The sequence below is a fragment of the Polypterus senegalus genome, chromosome 10 (assembly GCF_016835505.1).
Source record: "Polypterus senegalus isolate Bchr_013 chromosome 10, ASM1683550v1, whole genome shotgun sequence".
In the NCBI taxonomy this organism is placed as follows: Eukaryota; Metazoa; Chordata; class Cladistia; order Polypteriformes; family Polypteridae; genus Polypterus; species Polypterus senegalus.
The window spans coordinates 112,569,994-112,589,719 of record NC_053163.1 but is presented as its reverse complement, the minus strand read 5'-3'; the positions used below and the strand labels follow the sequence as shown (position 1 = coordinate 112,589,719).

General features: G+C 38.3%; 1 protein-coding gene and 1 long non-coding RNA gene across 2 annotated transcripts in view; one reads left to right on the top strand and one right to left on the bottom strand.

The window, feature by feature from the left end:
• LOC120537425 overlaps nucleotides 1-1,747 on the top strand; it is a 32,091-nt gene extending 30,344 nt beyond the window's left edge. The window contains exon 3 of the long non-coding RNA XR_005635322.1: nucleotides 1,386-1,747. This is a non-coding gene — a long non-coding RNA (uncharacterized LOC120537425). The remainder of the gene's footprint in view (nucleotides 1-1,385) is intronic.
• Nucleotides 1,748-6,395: 4,648 nt separating this feature from the next.
• LOC120538217 (hephaestin-like) overlaps nucleotides 6,396-19,726 on the bottom strand; it is a 70,809-nt gene continuing 57,478 nt past the window's right edge. The window contains exons 13-18 of the mRNA XM_039767672.1: nucleotides 19,135-19,241; nucleotides 15,321-15,546; nucleotides 9,922-10,061; nucleotides 9,606-9,768; nucleotides 8,233-8,265; nucleotides 6,396-8,009 (exon numbers count right to left, since the gene is read on the bottom strand). Coding sequence (XP_039623606.1) covers nucleotides 7,804-8,009; nucleotides 8,233-8,265; nucleotides 9,606-9,768; nucleotides 9,922-10,061; nucleotides 15,321-15,546; nucleotides 19,135-19,241 — 875 coding nt within the window. The 3' untranslated portion in view covers nucleotides 6,396-7,803. The remainder of the gene's footprint in view (nucleotides 8,010-8,232; nucleotides 8,266-9,605; nucleotides 9,769-9,921; nucleotides 10,062-15,320; nucleotides 15,547-19,134; nucleotides 19,242-19,726) is intronic.

Below are 19,726 nucleotides of genomic sequence, written 5' to 3'. Positions count from 1 at the left end.
AAGTTGGCAAAAGCTGGGGTACAGGACTTTTTTTAAACATTATAGAACTTGACTTTAAAACACTCAGACTCAATACGAGTGTCCAACTCTAATTAGCCCTATTATTCGTTTTTATATTATTTTCACGTACTGACAATGTTTTATCTTAACATCTGAGGCACTACATGAATTGTTCACGGGTGGTCTTCCAGATGCCAGAATGTGCTGTGCTCATTTTATACTGAACATTCTTATAGTATGTCTTTGTATTCTAAAGGTGCACGCTTGTAGTTTAACATTTGTTTTAGTGCCATTTTCCATTCAACAAATTTGAGTTTGAATACATACATATATTTTTTGTTTCTTCCTTTATTTTAAAAGCACAGTGCATTGCCTTTATGAGCACTTTTAGAAGGATTGCCTATGTGTTCATTGCAAATCCTGACAGTACTTACGGAACAAAAATACTCCAGCATGACAAGTTAGATGAATCATCACTAATTAACGCTAAAGAAAAGCATACACTTTACAACCTTTGTGTTTCTGCAATTACATGCTTAATACTACTGTATATACTGTATATTATGCCTGTTTTATATTACTATAATTATCATAAGCATTTTATATTACTAAATATGTACATAATTCATGAATTTAGTAAATATTTTAGAAAAATCTTTTCATATAATGTAGCTGTTAATTGTGATTTTTATATACAGCATGTATACTATATATATATATATATATATATATATATATATATATACTGTACATGGATTTATATGTATATATGGATATATATCTAGTTTTAGCATTCCATTTGCAGCTTGTCCAAAATGCTAGGGCCAACCCTGGTGATAACCAGAGTTTCATCCCTGGCTCAAGTGCCTTTTCTTTTTATGTATTCTTCTATGTGTAATTTCAGTGTTATTTTGTAAATTCTGTTCAAGTTTTCTTTCTGTTTGTGTTTTATTTCTTCTTAGTGTTCTGTTATTCATTTCTATGTTATTATGTTATGTTATTATATTACATTGACTGTATAGTTGTTATTTTTGCTCCATGTCATCTTTATGTTGAGCCTAATGGGGCAGTGCCCCCCTGACATTGCAGCATATGTGCTAACACTGAGGCATTCCCATATACCTGCTTCTCCTCCTACTAATTGGATTTAGTTTCTGGATCTCGTTTTGCTCTGTTTCTGACTTTAGATTTCTGGATCACAGACTAGGTTATTTTATTTTCAGGTCTGCATTTTAGGGATCTCCTGACGGGTACATTTTTGCTTCTGTTTTTGTTCTTTGTTTTTGAACATTTGTTATTTGTTAATTTATTGTTAAATATATTTAAAACTCTATTTTATTATTGTTAGTGGGGGTTTTTATGCTTTCTTTCTCCTTTTTTTGCAGCCTTGGCTCCATTTTAGCCTGTGCGGACATCAAAGCCTGCTTCTCGAGTTTGGAGCCGGATGGATTTTCTGTCTAGGCCACTGTTTTGAGATTTTCTTGTGCAATTTATAACATTGAATAAAAGTCAGTTAAAGTCATTAAGTAAGTAGTTAAAAGTTCATTAGTAGTAGAGTCCAGTCAATATGCACCGTCAAGAAGCAATTGTAAGTGCTCACACTTTTCAAACTAACCATGATCATGGGTAATCAACACCTGACCATTGTGATTAGTTATGAGTTGTCGTAGTCAATCAGCCGTCATTATTCTATATAAATACAACTGCAAGCCGTTTAGCTATCTATTTGTTTATCTATTTCTTTGCTCACTTATCATGCAAAAATGGCTAAACCAGTTGCTTACGAAATTCTGCACGTACCTTGCCATCTGTCAGACTTAAAACGTAGGCTATACAGTATGTTATATTAGTGAGAGGGTTATAACAGAAGGGAGCAGTCCAAGTACCAGCACTGACATAGGGACTACAATTCCCAGCAGGCCACATTAGAGCAGAGATGATGGAGGAAATTGTAATCATTATACACAAAGTTTTCTAATGGCCAGAGCACGATCTAGGAGAACGCAAATATGTACGGTGTTTTCTTTTCAACTAACCTGGATAACTGTTTCATTGTCTGGTGGGATTTCAGCTTTTGTATAAGAGTATATCTTTTTGATCATTGTGGGTTGGTTTAGCCATGATAAAGTTATAAAAGATTGTTTTTCCCCATTTATCTAATCCGTCACCACCAGGTAATTCGACTAGCCTTTAAGAAGTCCATAGAGGCCTGTTAAAAACCTTTATATTCTAGTTAAACATCCATGAGTGGTAACTGTCATCCACTGGCCTGTTGATAGTCACTACTAACCTTTTTATTACAAATGATCACATTTTCTTAGCTGGCTGCAAATAAGCATGGACAATCAGCAGTTACTGTTAATAGTCTCAAGGATGCCTGTCAAAGGTTATACTCAACAGACAGCAAGTTTGTTTTCCTACTTTCCTCACATAAATTCTTGTTAAAGGTCGTGGTCTACTAACGTCTTGTTTGTAATACTATGGTGTTGTACCATGTTAGCCATTATAAATGTAGTGAAAAGTCAAGCAAAATGACACCTTTTATTGGCTAACTAAAAAGATTACAATATGCAAGCTTTCGAGGCAACTCAGGCTCCTTCTTCAGGCAAGATATAACATCATGTTGAAATTCAAGGCCACTCAGAAGTGGATCTGTGATGGTTGTCATGTAAGTGTCTGTTGGGTAGCAATTGTAAATAATTACATATCCCAAACTGCCTGTTGATGGCCATTGTTAACCACTAAGTCATTAGTAATGGATATGTGAATTTAAATTGAAGGGTTTAGTTATCAAGTAACTATTAAGCCTGCATAATCTAATAAAAGACTGTTAGGTGTTATGGTTATTTAAAAGTTATTCAGCAAATGGTCATGTAGGGACGTGCCAAAGGTCACTATCTGTCAACAATAATTCAGTTGTCATGCTCTTGACTCAGCCTGTCAGAAAGTGTAGGGTAACTGCAATTGTTTAATGGTGGGGGGAAACATGTCGAGTCCTTTGAATGGCTATAATCAGCCTTCAGTTAGTTAAGACTTAACCATATAAAAAATTGTCTTGTTGAATGCAGGTGGTCTTGTTTCATTTGTTTTGTTTTGTTTTGTTGCTAAATGAAAATTTAATTTCTGTAATTAGTTTTCAATTTAGTTTGTGTTGTAAAGGGATAGATTTAAGTTACTGTCTTAAATTTTACTGTTTATGTGACACCATTTTGTTCACTTGTTGTTCTGTTGCCATTCTCATTTTCGCAGAATTCAGATCTGTGACATCACAGGGACTTCTAGTATAACTATGGCAGCATGGTGTGTCCAGTATTGCTCAGTGGATATTCCCTTCATCAATCCTCTTAGTGTTAGTTAGCTTATTTACCAAGTAGGTCACAATGTTAGGTTTCTCAGACTCTGACTTCTGTTCAGTTCTTTCATACTACTTTCTTAATCTTGCCTCTTTGGGTTTTTTTGCAATGATTTTTTGACTTTCCAAGTTTTGACCTATGACTCATCCTTGGCTTATTCTTTCAGTTTATTGATCATCTCCTTATGTTTCTTCCACACAATAATCCTTGGGCATCTTAGAAGCATCCTTAACAAAGGCCTATTAAAGGTCTTGGTTTTCAGTATTCCTTAAAAAGTCCAGGTGACTCTAAAGTCAATCACTGTTAAAATTCATATCGAGGCCCATCAAAGGTCACTGCTAGCCAGCAGTTAGTCAGAGATTATGTTCCTGTCAAAGGCCAAGGTCAATTAGCAATTGGCCAGGGATAATGGTCATGTCAAAGGCTGTAATTAACTAGCAGACACAGTCATATGAGAAAGTTTAGGAACCCCTCTTAATTCTTTGGATTTTTGTTTATCATTGGCTGAGCTTTCAAAGTAGCAACTTCTTTTTAATATACTGTATGACATGCCTTGTGGAAACAGTAGTATTTCAGTAGTGACATTAAGTTCATTGGATTAACAGAAATATGCAATATGCATCCTAACAAAATTAGACAGGTGTATAAATTTGGGCACCCCAACTGAGATATTACATCAATACTTAGTTGAGCCTCCTTTTGCAAATATAACAGCCTCTAGACACCTCCTATAGCCTTTGATGAGTGTCTGGATTCTGGATGGAGGTATTTTTGACCATTCTTCCATACAAAATCTCTCCAGTTCAGTTAAATTTGATGATTGCCGAGCATGGACAGCCTGCTTCAAATCATCCCATAGATTTTCTATGATATTCAAGTCAGGGGACTGTGACAACCATTCCAGAACATTGTACTTCTCCCTCTGCATGAATGCCTTTGTAGATTTCGAACTGTGTTTTGGGTTATTGTCTTGTTGGAATATCCAATCCCTGCATAACTTCAACTTTGTGACTGATGCTTGAACATTATCCTGAAGAATTTGTTGATATTGGGTTGAATTCACCCATCCCTCCACTTTACCAAGGGCCTCAGTCCCTGAACTAGCCACACAGCATGATGGAACCTCCACCAAATTTGACAGTAGGTAGCAGGTGTTTTTCTTGGAATGCGGTGTTGTTCTTCCGCCATGCAAAGCGCTTTGTGTTATGACCAAATAACTCAATTTTTGTCTCATCATTCCAAAGCATTTTATTCCAAAATGAATCTGGCTTGTCTAAATGAGCATTTGCATACAACAGGTAACTCGGTTTGTGGCGTGAGTGCAGAAAGGGCTTCTTTCTCATCACCCTGCCATACAGATGTTCTTTGTGCAAATTGCGCTGAATTGTAGAACAATGTACAGATACACCATCTGCAGTAAGATGTTCTTGCAGGTCTTTGGAGGTGATTTGTGGGTTGTCTGTAACCATTCTCACAATCCTGCGCATATGCCTCTGCTGTAATTTTCTTGGCATGTGAGACCTGGGTTTAACAGCAACTGTGCCTGTGGCCTTCCATTTACAGATTATATTCCTTACAGTTGAAACTGACAGTTTTAACCTCTGAGATAGCTTTTTGTAGCTTTCCCCTAAACCATGAGACTGAACAATCTTTGTTTTCAGATCTTTTGAGAGTTGCTTTGAGGATCCCATGCTGTCACTCTTCACAGGAGAGGCAAAGGGAAGCACAACTTGCAATTGACCACCTTAAATACCTTTTCTCATGATTGGACACACCTGTCTATGAAGTTCAAGGATTAACGAGCTAATCCAACCAATTTGGTGTTGCAAGTAATCAGCATTGAGCAGTTACATGCATTCAAATCAGCAAAATTACAAGGGGACCCACATTTGTGCACAGCCAGTTTTTCACATTTGATTTAATTTCATACAACTGAATACTGCTTCACTAAAAACCTGTGTTCAGAAAACACCCCAGTACTCAGATGTTCCTAGGAAATGAAAGACATGCCACTGTTATGTTTTTTGTTGAAAGTAGAGTCAATTATTATGCTGGCTGAGAGGGGTTCCCAAACTTTTTCAAATGACTGTAACTCCTTGTAGTCAATATAATTGCCTATTCAAGGTCTGAATCACATGAATAGTCTTGTTACACACTTGTACACAGCCATTGCCTAACTTTATCTTGCTGTTTATTTCTGCCACATCTTCCACCTTCTGTTGCATTTCTGTTATATTGATCTTGATTTCAATAAAGTCAATGGGAAAAACAGATCAACAACTCAATGTCTGAGCATCAAAGACTGAATAACTTCAACTCCTTGTCTCCACACTTTATTGCTCAATCATTGAGTTCAATGTTTCCAGGCACTTTTAAAAGTCTCACTTTCTTCTGTTGGTTTGACTCTTTCTAAATACCTGACTATGCCAAATGTTTTGCTTATGGTTGATGTTATTTGTGACCATTATGCTTGTACTTGTGACTACCTCCTTTATCCCCTTTATTTGTGTCTACATCCTCACCTACACTTTGTAATTATTATTACTGATAAGCTACTGACCTTTCCTACTTCAACTGTGTTCCCTTTGTCTTTAGCTGTCAATCTCATTGCTATACACTCTTTCTTCGTTAACACCGTGGTGGATGACTTCTCAATGCTAATGAACAGCCTCACTCTCATACAACTAGTTCATCAGGAGTGGAAAAAAGAAGTCAAAGAATCAACTAGGGAAAGGAAGAGCATTTCACAGCAACATCCTTTTAAACGTCAAAGTCCATGGCAGTCTGTCAGTGGTAATGGTCCTGAAGGGGCCTGTTAAAGATTTGGTGAAATAGAAGCCAGTAGGTCTTCAAAGTGACATAAAATCCTGTCCAATACTTGGATCTCCAAGTGGTGTCTTAAAATCATACAGTGCAATTCAGCCTATAATTAGTAATTAGACCCTCACAACAGCCTGTAATAGACTGATAAACCTGCAGTTATTCATTTGTAACATTCATGTAGAAAACTGTTTAAGGTTAAAATCAGCCAGAGGCAAGTTTTATTTCTAGTCACAGGTCATTTTATTCAAGCATCCTGTCAAATGTCTTGGCCATCCAGCAGTTAAGTAAAGTCCAAAATTCACATGAAGGCCCGTGGCAAACTAACAACCACAAAATCATCAGGGACACTTTACGTTACATAACATACCTTTCTCAAATCTGCTTAATTCAATTCATGATTGCAGTGGGGCACAAGGCAAGAAACAGCCAAACATTCAAAGTGTTCAAGATGAGACCTACTGGTTAAATTTTAAGGTTCTTGGTGTAGAAATAATTACAGTATATAAAAGTGGCCATTATCTACAGTATATAAGGCACCCAGCAACCTGTTAAAAGTCTTTTTGTTACTGTGATAATAATTAGAGAGGCAATACTGTGGATGCTAAGCAAGAGTCACAATAAAAACTGGTTAACTATCTAATTAAAAACCTTATCTGCTTGTAATTGATTTTATATGGGAAAGTGAGGCCAAATTTGTGCTCACCGAGTGATATACATATTTTATAAAAGCATCTTATGAGTGCAATTAATTTCTGTAAAGAGGATTGATCAAATAGAAACTCATCAATAGAAATAAATCAATAATGACAAGGCTCTGGGTGATTCCAGGATGAGCAGTAGCACAATATGATAGCTGAAACCAATAAAGAAGCTAAAAGTGTAGGGCCCTGGTCTGTGGATTACCTTATTATTATCATTGTTATTATTATTATTATTTTTTTGTAAAGGTTGTAGTTACAAGGGAATACAGGTCGTCCATACTTTTGTATAATCTAAGCTCAAAAAATTGTAATAAACAAAAAATTAAAGTAGGGTGGGCATGAGTACATGGAGACATATTGCATTCAATGAATTAGGACATCGAAGAAATGTGGTTAACGTGGCCATCTCTTAATTATGTAAGGGCACTGAAGACCAGATGGGAATTTATTTAGGTTTCCTCAAATGAATAGAAGTGCAATCCAGGTGATAGTGCCTGCAGGGGTAGTTCCATCTCATACACTGACACAACCCTATTGAACAAAACATGCCATTGATTTAAAGGAACTATGGAAATGTTTAGAAAGTAATGGAAGAGAAAGACTCCAAAACATGACGTGTGGGAATCTCCATAATAGTCCAGCATAAACCACATCAGTCAGTCTGTGAGAACCAACTGAAGTAAAAAATACAGCAAAGTAAGGCTGGTGGTTAGTCCTGCTCCTGCGAGATAATCCAACTGACAAATGAACCATTATTCCAGAGCTGCATCTGTGATACTGACCAGACACTTTGAGATGAATAGGTTCAGCCTAACGGACAAAGAACCGATGCTAGCCTGAGTATGTCAGTAAGTACTTCCAGTCTCACAGCCATAGCAGGGGCTTCTTTTCTTCTCAGACCCATACTGATAGAGGGCATGGCTGTTCTAGAAGGTCCTCAAGGACAATGGCTGAAGGTAGTCTCTGTCTGGCTTCTTCTGCTGGGAAAGAATACAGTGCAAAGTGACCAGGAACATAATGATAATGAGCAAGACAATGCATCCAACAAAAAGGAGTGCGAGAGTCAATTCTGCAGCTCCTGGTGAGAGCGGAATTCCTAAAAGGGCCACCGTCCCTGAAGTGCCCTGTGTGTCTAAAATAAAGAAGAAAAGAGAACACAATTAACAGAAACCAGGGCTTGTATACATATAAACACACACACACACTCTCACACCCACCATTGTACATAAATGCTCTTACATAAACACACTCCAAAACTGTATGTGCTTAACTAGCACTCTTAGAAAACATGGTGTACACCTACAAGCTGACACAACAAAAACATTTAACCAACTTTTTTTATTAAATTACATTACCTTTTCCAGCACTGTTTGTAGTTATTTTCATTCCTAGAATAAAACAAAAATGATTTGAGGTTTATTTAACATCTTTTCCATCCATCCATTCTCAAACCTTTTTAATCCCATTCATTGTAGTGCAAGCAAAGTTTATATTGGCAGCCTTGGGTATATGGCAGTAACCAACCCCGGGCAGAGTACCAGTCCAGCACAGGTCAAACTCTCTCTCTCATCAAGGATATAAGCTACAGTGGACCCGAAGTAATTTCCTCCATAGGACTGTAAGTAAATACAATTAATCCATTCCAGACCGTGCAAACTGTATGTAAATATATTTTTTTAAAGATTTTTGAGCACAAAAATAGTTAATTATACCATAGAATGCACAGCGTAATAGTAAACTTAAGGTAAAAACATTGAATAACACTGAGGAAAACCTTGAACAGAGAAAAGTAACATTGCAAGAATTCCGCTATAGCCTTGCGAACCGCTCACTGTAAACACTTTTTTTTAATGAGTTTTAAGCACAGGGAAAAACATGAACATTTGAAAAATACGTAATTTAATAAACAACCAAGAAAAGTAACATTGCAACAATGCACGCTACGAACCGATCGCTGCAAACAGAAGTGAAGTGGAGGTTAAAATCCAATAGAAAAGAGTCTTCATTAAATACAACAAGGTTAAAACAATGCTCAAATCAGTCTTTTTAAAAACAAGCCCAATGCATTCTTTAACTGCCTTATTGGCCTTACACGGCCATCCCTCTCTCTTGCTTGCTCTCTCACGTTCTCTCTCTCTCTCTCTCTCATTCGCTCACACTCTCTCTCGCACGCTCGCTTGCTCTCTCGCTTGATGCACAGGGAATGCACAGGGAAAAACTGAACACGTGTGGAAATCATCGGCGTGTACGAACCAGAAGGGAAACTGGCTTGTTTGTCACCCGAGTGTGTGGTCGTGAACAGATGCAAAATTTTGGCAAACTTTTTGGTCATAACCCGATTTGTACGTGGTCCGAGACGTTCGTGACCCGAGGTTCCACTGTACATGAAAGGTCATAATGAAGTTTTATTGGGTTTTGGGACTGACAGCTCCATTAACCTTTTCATTCTGATGTCAAGAAGCCGAGCTTGTTAATAATAAAGACTTGTGAAGCAAGAATCATATAGTCATGGTAGGTACCCCACCCTGGTGGGTCCCCGTGCAGCAGCCTATAATTACATCACTGTTTTAAAACCAGGCCCTAGAGCCATGTGTAACCACTGTGTACCCCTTTCATACTGTCTTAATATAATTTGATTTACTGTGATTTCCAATAACAGTTTGATGCTTTGGTAAGGCTTTAACAGAATAATAAAAAATGTAAACAGCAGCGTGTACAGATTTTCTACCTTTCTCGGGCAGCACTGTATACACCGTCTCCATGCCAGCGTGGACATGGTCAGCGACATGGCAGTGCAGAAGCCAAGTGCCAGGGTTGCTCGTAACCATTTCTACCGTCTGAAAAGTGGCTGGAAACAAATCAAACACGTCACCTCGGTAGCGTTTACCGTCCTGTAAAATAAAAGGACAAATGATGAGGTGGGAAAAAAATCAACAAAAAAAAAAGTACCAAACTAGCCATTTCTGCACCCATCCACCCCACCCGAATGATACTAATGTTGACCCCCGAAGACCTAAAAACCTGCAAACCAAATAATGGCTTACATTATAGGTGAAGGTCTCTGCATGGAAGTGGACTGTGTGCATATCGATGTCTTGTCCCAGGCCGATGAGATACCAGTCCACTCTCTCACCTTTGTACATTTGCAGTCCATGTAGATTTGCATAAACTTTCCCATTGATGGCTGGAAAAGAAGAGCAGATACATTAGAGCTGCTGTAGCTGTGAGCCCCCAGTGGCAAATCCATGCAAAAGAATTCACCCCACCTCCATGATACTGCAAGAGCCATCAATAGACTTTAATTAAATTAATGGTTACTCATTGATTCAGAGTCCTGCCTACAGGCACACATGTGCTTATCTTTATATTTCAGTCAATGTCTGTGCATGTATCAGAGGGTGACAGTGGGAGAAAATTATTTATTATTGATAAAACATAACAAACACTACTGAGCATAATAAATAAATGAGGGATCACAATTTTGTCAAAAGCCAGTGCTTCTACATGGGGTGTGGTTGTTAAGATGATTATAAATGGAATTTCTTATAATGTTTAGAGTCATTTAAGTCCAACCATGGTTCAAAGAAGAGTTCTCAGTGACTAGGATATGGTCACATTGAAGCTCAATTCCAGTTTTTTCAATCATATGTGACACAGATCTAGTTGCTTGACGGAAGTGTTAACAAAAAAAAAAAACACACTGAATCACAAGTTTCAGATTGGATTTTTCATATGTGGCGCTGAATACAATACAGGCCTGGAATTTGAGAGCTTAAATTAGAATTGTCTGGAAATTTACACTCCCCAACTAATTTTATGTCATTGCCTATGTGACCATTGTCATATGTCTGCATTGAAAATCAAAATAGATGAGAACACCAACTCAGTTTGCCAATGAAAATAAAGTGAGGTGATGAAGTTAAAAGACAGTTGAGGTGACTGGTGCCAGCAATCCACAGATTTCAACGTATAGATAAGGCAGGGATAATTACACTCAAAGCAACAGCTTTTCATTTTCTGTTTCTCTTTCATGCCATCAAGAGTTGACAGTTTTGCAGGTATCATTCATTATAACAGTATTAAGCAGTGCAAGAGCCAGTGTGTTATTGGTTTCTAACATCTTGTCTGCATCACGTGCATATGAACAGGACAGATGTCTCTACACACTCATATTGGTTGTAAATATATTGCAAAATTAATTTGATCTCTCAAAGAAAAAAAATCAGATAAAAGCCACAAATTAGAATTTAGTCACTCAAAGCTGCAGTGTGAATTCAGACTTATTGATTCATTACAGAAAGCTAAGGTGATGTTGGCATGAAAGGGATATTCATCATCAACTAGGGGAAACTAGTCCGTCATAAAGTTCAGAAATGGCATATCACAGTTTTACACCCAAAACAGCACTTTTGAAGGTAATATTGGGACAAAACTACACGTCATCTGTTTATTCATTCACTTTGCTCTCAACAATTGGAGATGTATGTGATCAAAATCGAAAATGTCCACAACTCTGAATGAGAGATTTAGTTCCATTCAGCATTTCCAATATGATGGCAGTAGAAATCTCCAGAAAGAGAATAGCCAAATCCACCAGGCTCCAGCAGTCAATGAAGAAGAACAATGTAAGCTTTATACTGTGGTCTGCCAGATGACTAGAATTCCACCTAGACTTGGGTTTGATGTAGTGTAGCATTCGCCACAACCATTAGCAAATGGTGGAATATCATTTCATTATTGTTGTAATGAATCCTAATTTTTGCAGTCCTAGAAATAATTTTTCATCATCTTTGGACCCTTTATATATATGTTTCTTATTGTTTACTTATTTTATCATAACATTATTGCTTTGTGTTTTAGTTTTTCAGATAGTGATTGCCATTTTGTGATTGCCCGAGTATAGCTGCAGCTTTACTGTCTATGATCTCAACACACAAGGTCAGCCATGACTTGAAGGTTTTTAAAGTCTGCTATCTTGCTATCTTTGGTAATTTGATCCCAGCTTGTTTTCTGACATTGTCTCTGCTTGCCTCTTTTTGATCCTTCCATTTCCTGGCTAATTTTTAGCCCTTAATAATTGTCATTGACCACTTAGTGATCATAATGATTATAATTTTGCAAAGTTATAATTTTCATAATAACAATAATATATTTTACTTCAATACCTTCTTACCGGAGTCTGTTTTGGTGAAATTATGTAAAAAGTATTGGTGAGCCTGTTGGTGTGAATGTCCCATTTTTTTCAAAATTGTTCAAATGTGTTTTCTTTATATATATACCCCTACTCTCTTTTCTGTTTCTCTTTCCGGTTTCTTTGTGGTGGTGGCCTGCGCCACCTCCACCTACTCAAAGCTTCATGATGCTCCAACAATGATGGATGGATTTAAAGGCAGAAGTCTACGTGACCATCATCATCATCAGGCCCTTCCGTGAGAACCCTAAATCCAAAGAGGACTGTTTCATTTATGTTAGGTAGAATGCCCAGAGGGGACTGGGCGGTCTCATGGTCTGGAATCCCTACAGATTTTATTTTTTCTCCAGTCCTCTGGAGTTTTTTTTGTTTTTTCTGTCCCCCCTGGCCATTGAACCTTACTCTTATTCGATGTTAATTAATGTTGATTTATTTTGTTTTCTTATTGTGTCTTTTATTTTTCTATTCTTTATTATGTAAAGCACTTTGAGCTACTGTTTGTATGAAAATGTGCTATATAAATAAATGTTGTTGTTGTTGTTGTTATATATAATACTAGCCAACCCGCGGCGTACCATACACCGCATAATCAGGCCGGTTTTTTAATGATTTTTAAGCACAGGGAAAAATTAACATTTGAAAAATCAGTAATGTAATAAATCAGCAAGAAAAGCAACATTGTAACAATGCACGGAACGAACCAACACACAATCGTCCGTGACTGAAAACTGGCGGATCGTCCTCGCGCCTTCTCCTGCCAGACGGAGGGATGGGGGTGCACGGCACAGAGTTTGGAATGGGAGGAGAGGAGAAGGATGTCCATTCAGCTCCGTCCGTCATGCTAGTCTGCCCGCTCCTGTGCCCACCTCCAACTCATCACTTGAGTCGTCGTCTTTACACAGTCCAGATGTACCTGTGACTGACGTAGACTTTTAATTGCTCTGTGCAGTTTTGGCTGCTCTTCTATATATAATCCACCAAGACACCCGACCACGGTAGTAGCGAGGTGGGAGGGGGGTGTGTACAAAGGGTTGGGATGCAACCAGTGGGAGCGTATGAGTTGCACTTAGTGGGAATTCCACGGTTTGCAGCCCGAATTGGGTTGAATGGCTTACCCACGCCTCTCTGCGCCGGGTAGACACACGCTCAATGTCATGCATAATTATTTATTGAATGCTAAACACTTTTGGAAAGACACGGTTGTCTAAAACGGGTTGGTGTGAGAATACAACAGTAAGTGAATGAAAAGATGGAACTCTGGAGAGAGCAAAATACAAGACAATGGTGAAGCCGCGGCATAACAAACGCTGCATAATTATTTATTGATGGTTGAACACTTCTGGAAAGACACAGTTGTCTAAAAAGGGAGAGTTTGAGGAAACAACAGAAAGTGAATGAAAAGATAGAACTCTAGACTTTTCATTGCTGTGTGCGAGTTTGGCTGCCTTTCTATATATAATCCACCAAGACACCCGACCACGGTAGTAGCGAGGTGGAAGGGGTGTGAACAAAGTGCAGGAGCATCTAAGAAGACGCATGTTTGTCGTAGATGCGAATTGCTGTATGTAGCGTGTAAAACAGTTTTCTATAGTGCACGCGGTCGTGCGTCGTAACCGAAACTTCTGTTTTTAAAGACTGCTTACTTCATTGTGTTTTAACCTCAGTTGTAAAGGAATGTTTTAAGGACCCCATGAGATACCCCTCGGTTTTGGCTGCTTTTCTATATATAATCCACCAAGATACCCAACCACGGTAGGAGGGGGGTGTGCACAAAGGGTAGGGACGTAATGAGTGGGAGCGTATGAGTCACACTTAGTGGGAATTCCACGGCTTGCAGTCTGAATTGGGTTCAACGGCTTACCCACGGCTCTCTGCGCTGGGTAGACACACGGTCAATCTCATGCATAATTATTTATTGAATGCTAAACACTTCTGGAAAGACACGGATGTCTAAAACGGGTTGGTGTGAGAATACAACAGTAAGTGAATGAAAAGATGGAACTCTGGAGAGAGTAAAATACAACACAATAGTGAACCCGCGGCATAACAAACGCTGCATGGCTCAGACGTGCATGTGGACTCTTACCACAGATGAAAGGGACTAACTGGGTGGTCGGTGAGTTTTTGTGTCCGGGCAAATGGGTAGGCAGTGTGAATGCCTAGAGAGCGAGGGTAGACGCCAGCCGGTAAAAAAAGGAGCGTTGGTGGGCAGGAAAACGTCTTCCGTGTTCCTACAGGAGCATCTAAGAAGACGCATGTTTGTCGCGGATGCAAATAGCTGTATGTAGCGTGTAAAACAGTTTGCTATGGTGCATGTAGTCATGCAACGTAACCGAAAAGTCAGTTTTTAAAGACTGTTCACTTCATTGTGCTTTAACCTCAGTTGTAAAGGATTGTTTTAAGGATCCCATGGGATACCCCTCGCAAACCGTTTCACACGCTGCATATGGCGATTCACCTCCGCGAGAAACATACCTCTATGAACAGTCAACGTAGCTCTGAGGTGCATGACATTCACATGACATTAACCTGACCTGCACTGCATGTGGCCTCTATGACAGACGAATATAAATGACGCCATTTTTTCTGTGTCGTCGCGTCCGAGTTGGTGGGAGTGGCCCTGCGAGTTGTCTTCATATCCAATGGTCTTGGAGTTGGTGGGCATGGCTCCTTCCTGCGTGCGCCATAGGTGTCTCACTGGTCAGCGGCTTAGTAAATCCACGCCCCTTCCGGCGTGCTTTTCATGGTTGTCTTGCCTTTCCATGGGTGTCTTGCCTTAGTGAATTATATATATAGATCTTAAGGAAAATCATTCTGCACTTTTTGTGTAAAGCACATTAAATTGAATGCAAAGTATGAAATGTGGTAAATAAAATTATTTTTATTATTGGTATTATTATTATTATTATTAATTTATTATGGACGAATGTTGTCACATCCCTCCAGTGCAGTTCCAGACATTTGCTGAATCGATGTCAAGGCACACTGAAGCTGCTCTGGTGGCTTGGGTTGGCCCCATGCCTTATTGTCTGAGGTTTTTTCCATATTTTCTCAGTTATATGTATGTATTACCATACAGTACTTTGACTGGTGTCTGATATGAAATGTGCAATAGAAAATAAAAATGACCTGCTTACTTGTTACTTCTTTGATCTGCCTGTGTCTGGTACTTTTGTCTTGCTGCGTGATACTGGCAGTGACACTATAGCCCTCATCTGGACATGCTTTACTAGTCAACATGCTGAAATTTACCGTGCATTTTATTGCTTTCCTGGAATCTTTCATCTTCAATGTGAATCTGGTCCACTTGTTTTCCCATGTACAATTCCATGTTCTTGTTGAGATACCAGGACTGATTCTCGTCGAAAATTAAAAAAAGAAGGCTGAAGTCTCTGTGAATGTCTCGCCTGATACCTCCACCCATGAGTGTTCCCTTCCTGCAGATCACCAGTGGTCCTACCAAACCACTATGAAGATCCTAATGAGAAAACAACAGAAGTAAATATCTTAAAAATATTTGGAGAGAGTAAAGGAAATATTAATATACAGGCATGTGAACAAAACTTAATGGTCAAACTATTAAATATCAACTTGAGTGCACATGTTTTATTGTTTTTGTTATTTTTGAACTACTACTGTATGCATGTATTCCTGCTTAGCTTGTAATTATGAACTGTCTTTTAAATGTGCCGCTATTCCATGTATTTTGTGGGTGAAGCCCCAGAAGGTGGGGCCACCGTGATGTCACTGCTGCTGAGCTATGCTCTGACTATTTATTCTGCCTGGAGAGAGGCCTCAGCAGAATTTTTATTGAAGTCTATTAGGAGTTGTATTAATGAGTATTGTCATTTCTTTGAATTCCCTGGCTCTTCAGATTTACTTCTTGTTTTGTTATTCATTTTTTTTATAAACATTTCCATTTATAAAGAGCCATTGTAGCCTTTTGGTTACAAGCTAATGTTTTGTTTATTATCTCCCTCTTCTGAGACACAGAACATTAAATCCTATATTTTTAACTTAAATCCACTTTCCCATTTTTGGACCTAGTCAGGCCGAAGCCTACCTTTGTAGTTGGAAGTACACTAGACTGGGTGAGCATCTTCTGGGTTGGCCAGTTAAGGCCCTTGCCTGCCTGGGTAGCTTCTTTTTAAGGCCAGAACTCCATTTTGTCAGGTTTGTGACTCCAATTCATAACACAAACCTTCTATATGGTCTACTATGGAACATACTGGGTTAGAGGTGATGTGGTACACCACAGGATTTTGTAGGCAGTTTGCATTATGGTCATAAACGCCATATTTACACTGCACATTGCATAAAATTCAGTGCTGGACAGAACTAAGAACTTATTATCATTTAAAGTTTTCATCTCATCCCTCCTGGAAGTGATTTTTTTCTAAACACATCATACGCTATGTCAGTCATGACCAGCACTGTTTCAAGAACAACATTTTTAACCTTTTTAACCTCCTGGTAGTCAAAAACAGTCTTTTTGTAATCTATTCAGCCATGTAAGGTAATAAAGGGGCATGCAATAACTGCATTTCATTGTACCCATGAAATGATAATAAAGTTAAACCATTATCATCATCATTCTGTGATAAAAGAAAATATTAGCACCTAAAAGCAATGGTCTGAACTATAAAAAAAAACTATCAGGGACTTCCACATGGCCAGGCCTGCAGATGAGTAGTCTACATGTCTATGCCATTCACAGCCGTAACCTGAAGACCACATATTGGGCTCTACATGAAAAGGCAATAATTGCACAGAGAATGGTTATGGTGACATCAGAACTCTTGAACTACCATAATGGCTCATCAAGAGTGCCTTGACAGCATCTAATGCTTGTGAGTCAGGTTAACATACACTAAGTAGTACCTGTTGACTATATGGATTAAACACTAGGACACTGCTTATGTTGATGGGTGCAGAATGGGGAATTTGGGATGCTAAGGACATCACTACAATGCAGGAGGCTGCTGTAGTTTTCCTATCAATACTTCCCACTGTCTTCAAACATGGAGCTCCTTCCACCATACAATCACTCCCAAAAGTGATACTCCATGTTTGCCATTAATGGCTTGCTACTATATTTGGACTACTGGCACAAAGAAAAATCACCAATGTTAAATAACTGTTTTAAAACATTTCTGTCTCATATACACTTCTTCATGATAATTATTTTTTTTTTGTACAGAATTTAGTAGCTTGGACTGTATTGGACACTTAGTGACAAGTCTTCTGCACCAACAGATTCTACTCCTCCCTTGAGATTATGACCTCTGGATTCACACTCTAAGGTGATGCAGAAAACTGTACGATACAAACACAATTCTCAAATGGTTCAAAGCCATAACTGAAGGTGACATTAAGTAAAATTTTATAGATTACAACATCTAGTTTCCTTTGTTTTAAACAGTGAAGGTTTCTGTCTCCTATTGTATGGTTTCCTGAAGACATTGTCCTGGAGGAGAATGAGCCATACATGGTTACCATCTCCTAGTAATGTCTACATTGTGTCAGCATCCCTTTCTGGACAGAAATGTCCCTGGATTTATCTCTAGTACAGTTTTTGTAGGCCATTAATATTCCAACCTCCATGAACTTTTTGGTATCTTGAGAACTAGCACTTGGTTGGATTAGTCATAGGACTCCATTTGGTAAATTTATGACTCCAAGACACAACACATAGCTCATTGTTTTACTAACTGTGGGTTCCAACTCAACACCAATGGCCTCCATATGTAGTCAAGTTCAGGACCAATCAGTTACTGTAATTGTGTTATTTGATTACCACTGCTTACACAGTAGGTCTGGTTGCCTGCTTTCATGTAAACTGGATCACTACTTTCAGAAGCTCTGTACTCAAAATGCCTTAACAATACCACCCTATCCTTATTTTCTATCATTGTACTATATGATATAAATAGTCAAATCCTATGAGCATACCAGCCATGGCTGATTGTCCTGCTACTAATCAGGAGGCCCTGTTGATAAGAAAGACTAGTGTCTCAGCTGGGAGCTGTTTGATTTGGAACTCTTTACCTAAATTAAGTGGGAAGATGACCTGGCTTTCCAATACATTTTAACAAATTTTCCCATAGGAAAATTGTATTGGTCAATGGTTGATCTTTGATGGCTCATGAGATTTAAGATGATTTTTATTTATGTTTCATTTGAAAATCAACTTTTTCATTGATGTTTCTCCTAAAATTCCTTAAGCAAAATAGCTTCAGGCAAAAAGGAGACATGAGATAAAACAGAGGTAAAAGAAGTCAAAATTGAAAATTTAGTTTGAAAAGCATGTTAGATTTTATAAGGTCTCTTTCTAGTCGTGTTTTAATCTCTTTCCAGACTTCATATTTTTTGTTTATTATTGCACTGATGCCTTTATCTAAGGTGACTTTCAAATTCTGAGCTATAATTGGTTACATTTATTTTTCCAAGTGAAGCATAGACAAATGACAACTTTCTTGTGGTCGCACAGTGGTGTCAGCAGTGGGATTTGAACCCCACACCTCTGGGTGTGCAATCCAAAGCCTTAACCACTATGTCACACTGTCTGCCCTTTCTTCTTGGATGAGTGTGATCTAATTGAAGCACAGCAAAATAAATCAGAGCAACTAATAATATTATTTAAAACCAAGGACTACAGTTTTATAATCATAGTAAAGGGTTTTATTACCACAAACAACTGCCAATGAATTTCATAATATATTACTGAGCACACAAAGTAAATGTCAAGACACTACTTGGAAAACATGAGCCCATTGTGTGAGTTTACTGAGATCTCTGCTGAAACTCAAGAAGAGACACTTATGAGAATACCATGGTATTTTTTTTCAAAGGGGAGAAATCTGAGAAGAATGACACAAAAGGAAAGGTCTCGATTTAATTTCACTCTGTTCTCATTGTTGTCTAAGGGAAACCACAAAGATATTAAGGAGATCTCTTTTTTGATTTTTCATTCCCATGTGATGTTAAAAAGGAAAAATGAAAGTTTTAGGATATAAGGAGAAGGGGTTCAGTTAGCAAGATTACAAAAATGAACATGCTAAATGACCTTAACTGGGTCGACCATGGAGTAGTACACCCACGTGAGGCAAGCTGAATCTCCTGGGCCAGGACCGGAGCGTTCAAGGACATTCCAACGATAAGTAACCATCTCTCCTGCGTGGCAACAAAGAAGAATGATGTGAGTGGAGAAAGCCCTGGCACAACTGGATGTTTTTCATAATTTAAAACATACAGTAGTAGAATTTAAAGGGAAAAGCTGCATATTAAAAATTATGCAAAACAATAATGCATATGGGTGCATTTGTATACTTGAAAAAAGATATTGTACATCATAAAAAGGAGAATTCAATATCATGATTATATTAAAAGAAGGAGGAGTGCATACAGCACTTGGTCTCCAGCAGGAAAGAACAAGTTGGAGGACCATTGTGTGACCCAATGCACTGCAAACCTCAGCTAACCACTAAAATTAAATTGCAAACACAAGCATACTGACATTGAAACAATCCTGGCAAAGTCTGAAAACAAAAGCTGTTTTTGAAAGTCTATAATAAGCAAACAGACAGGCAGGACCTCTATTGTACTGTCATTTTTTTCTAAGGCTTTATATATTTTTCTTAGCATTATGCCATTTTTCA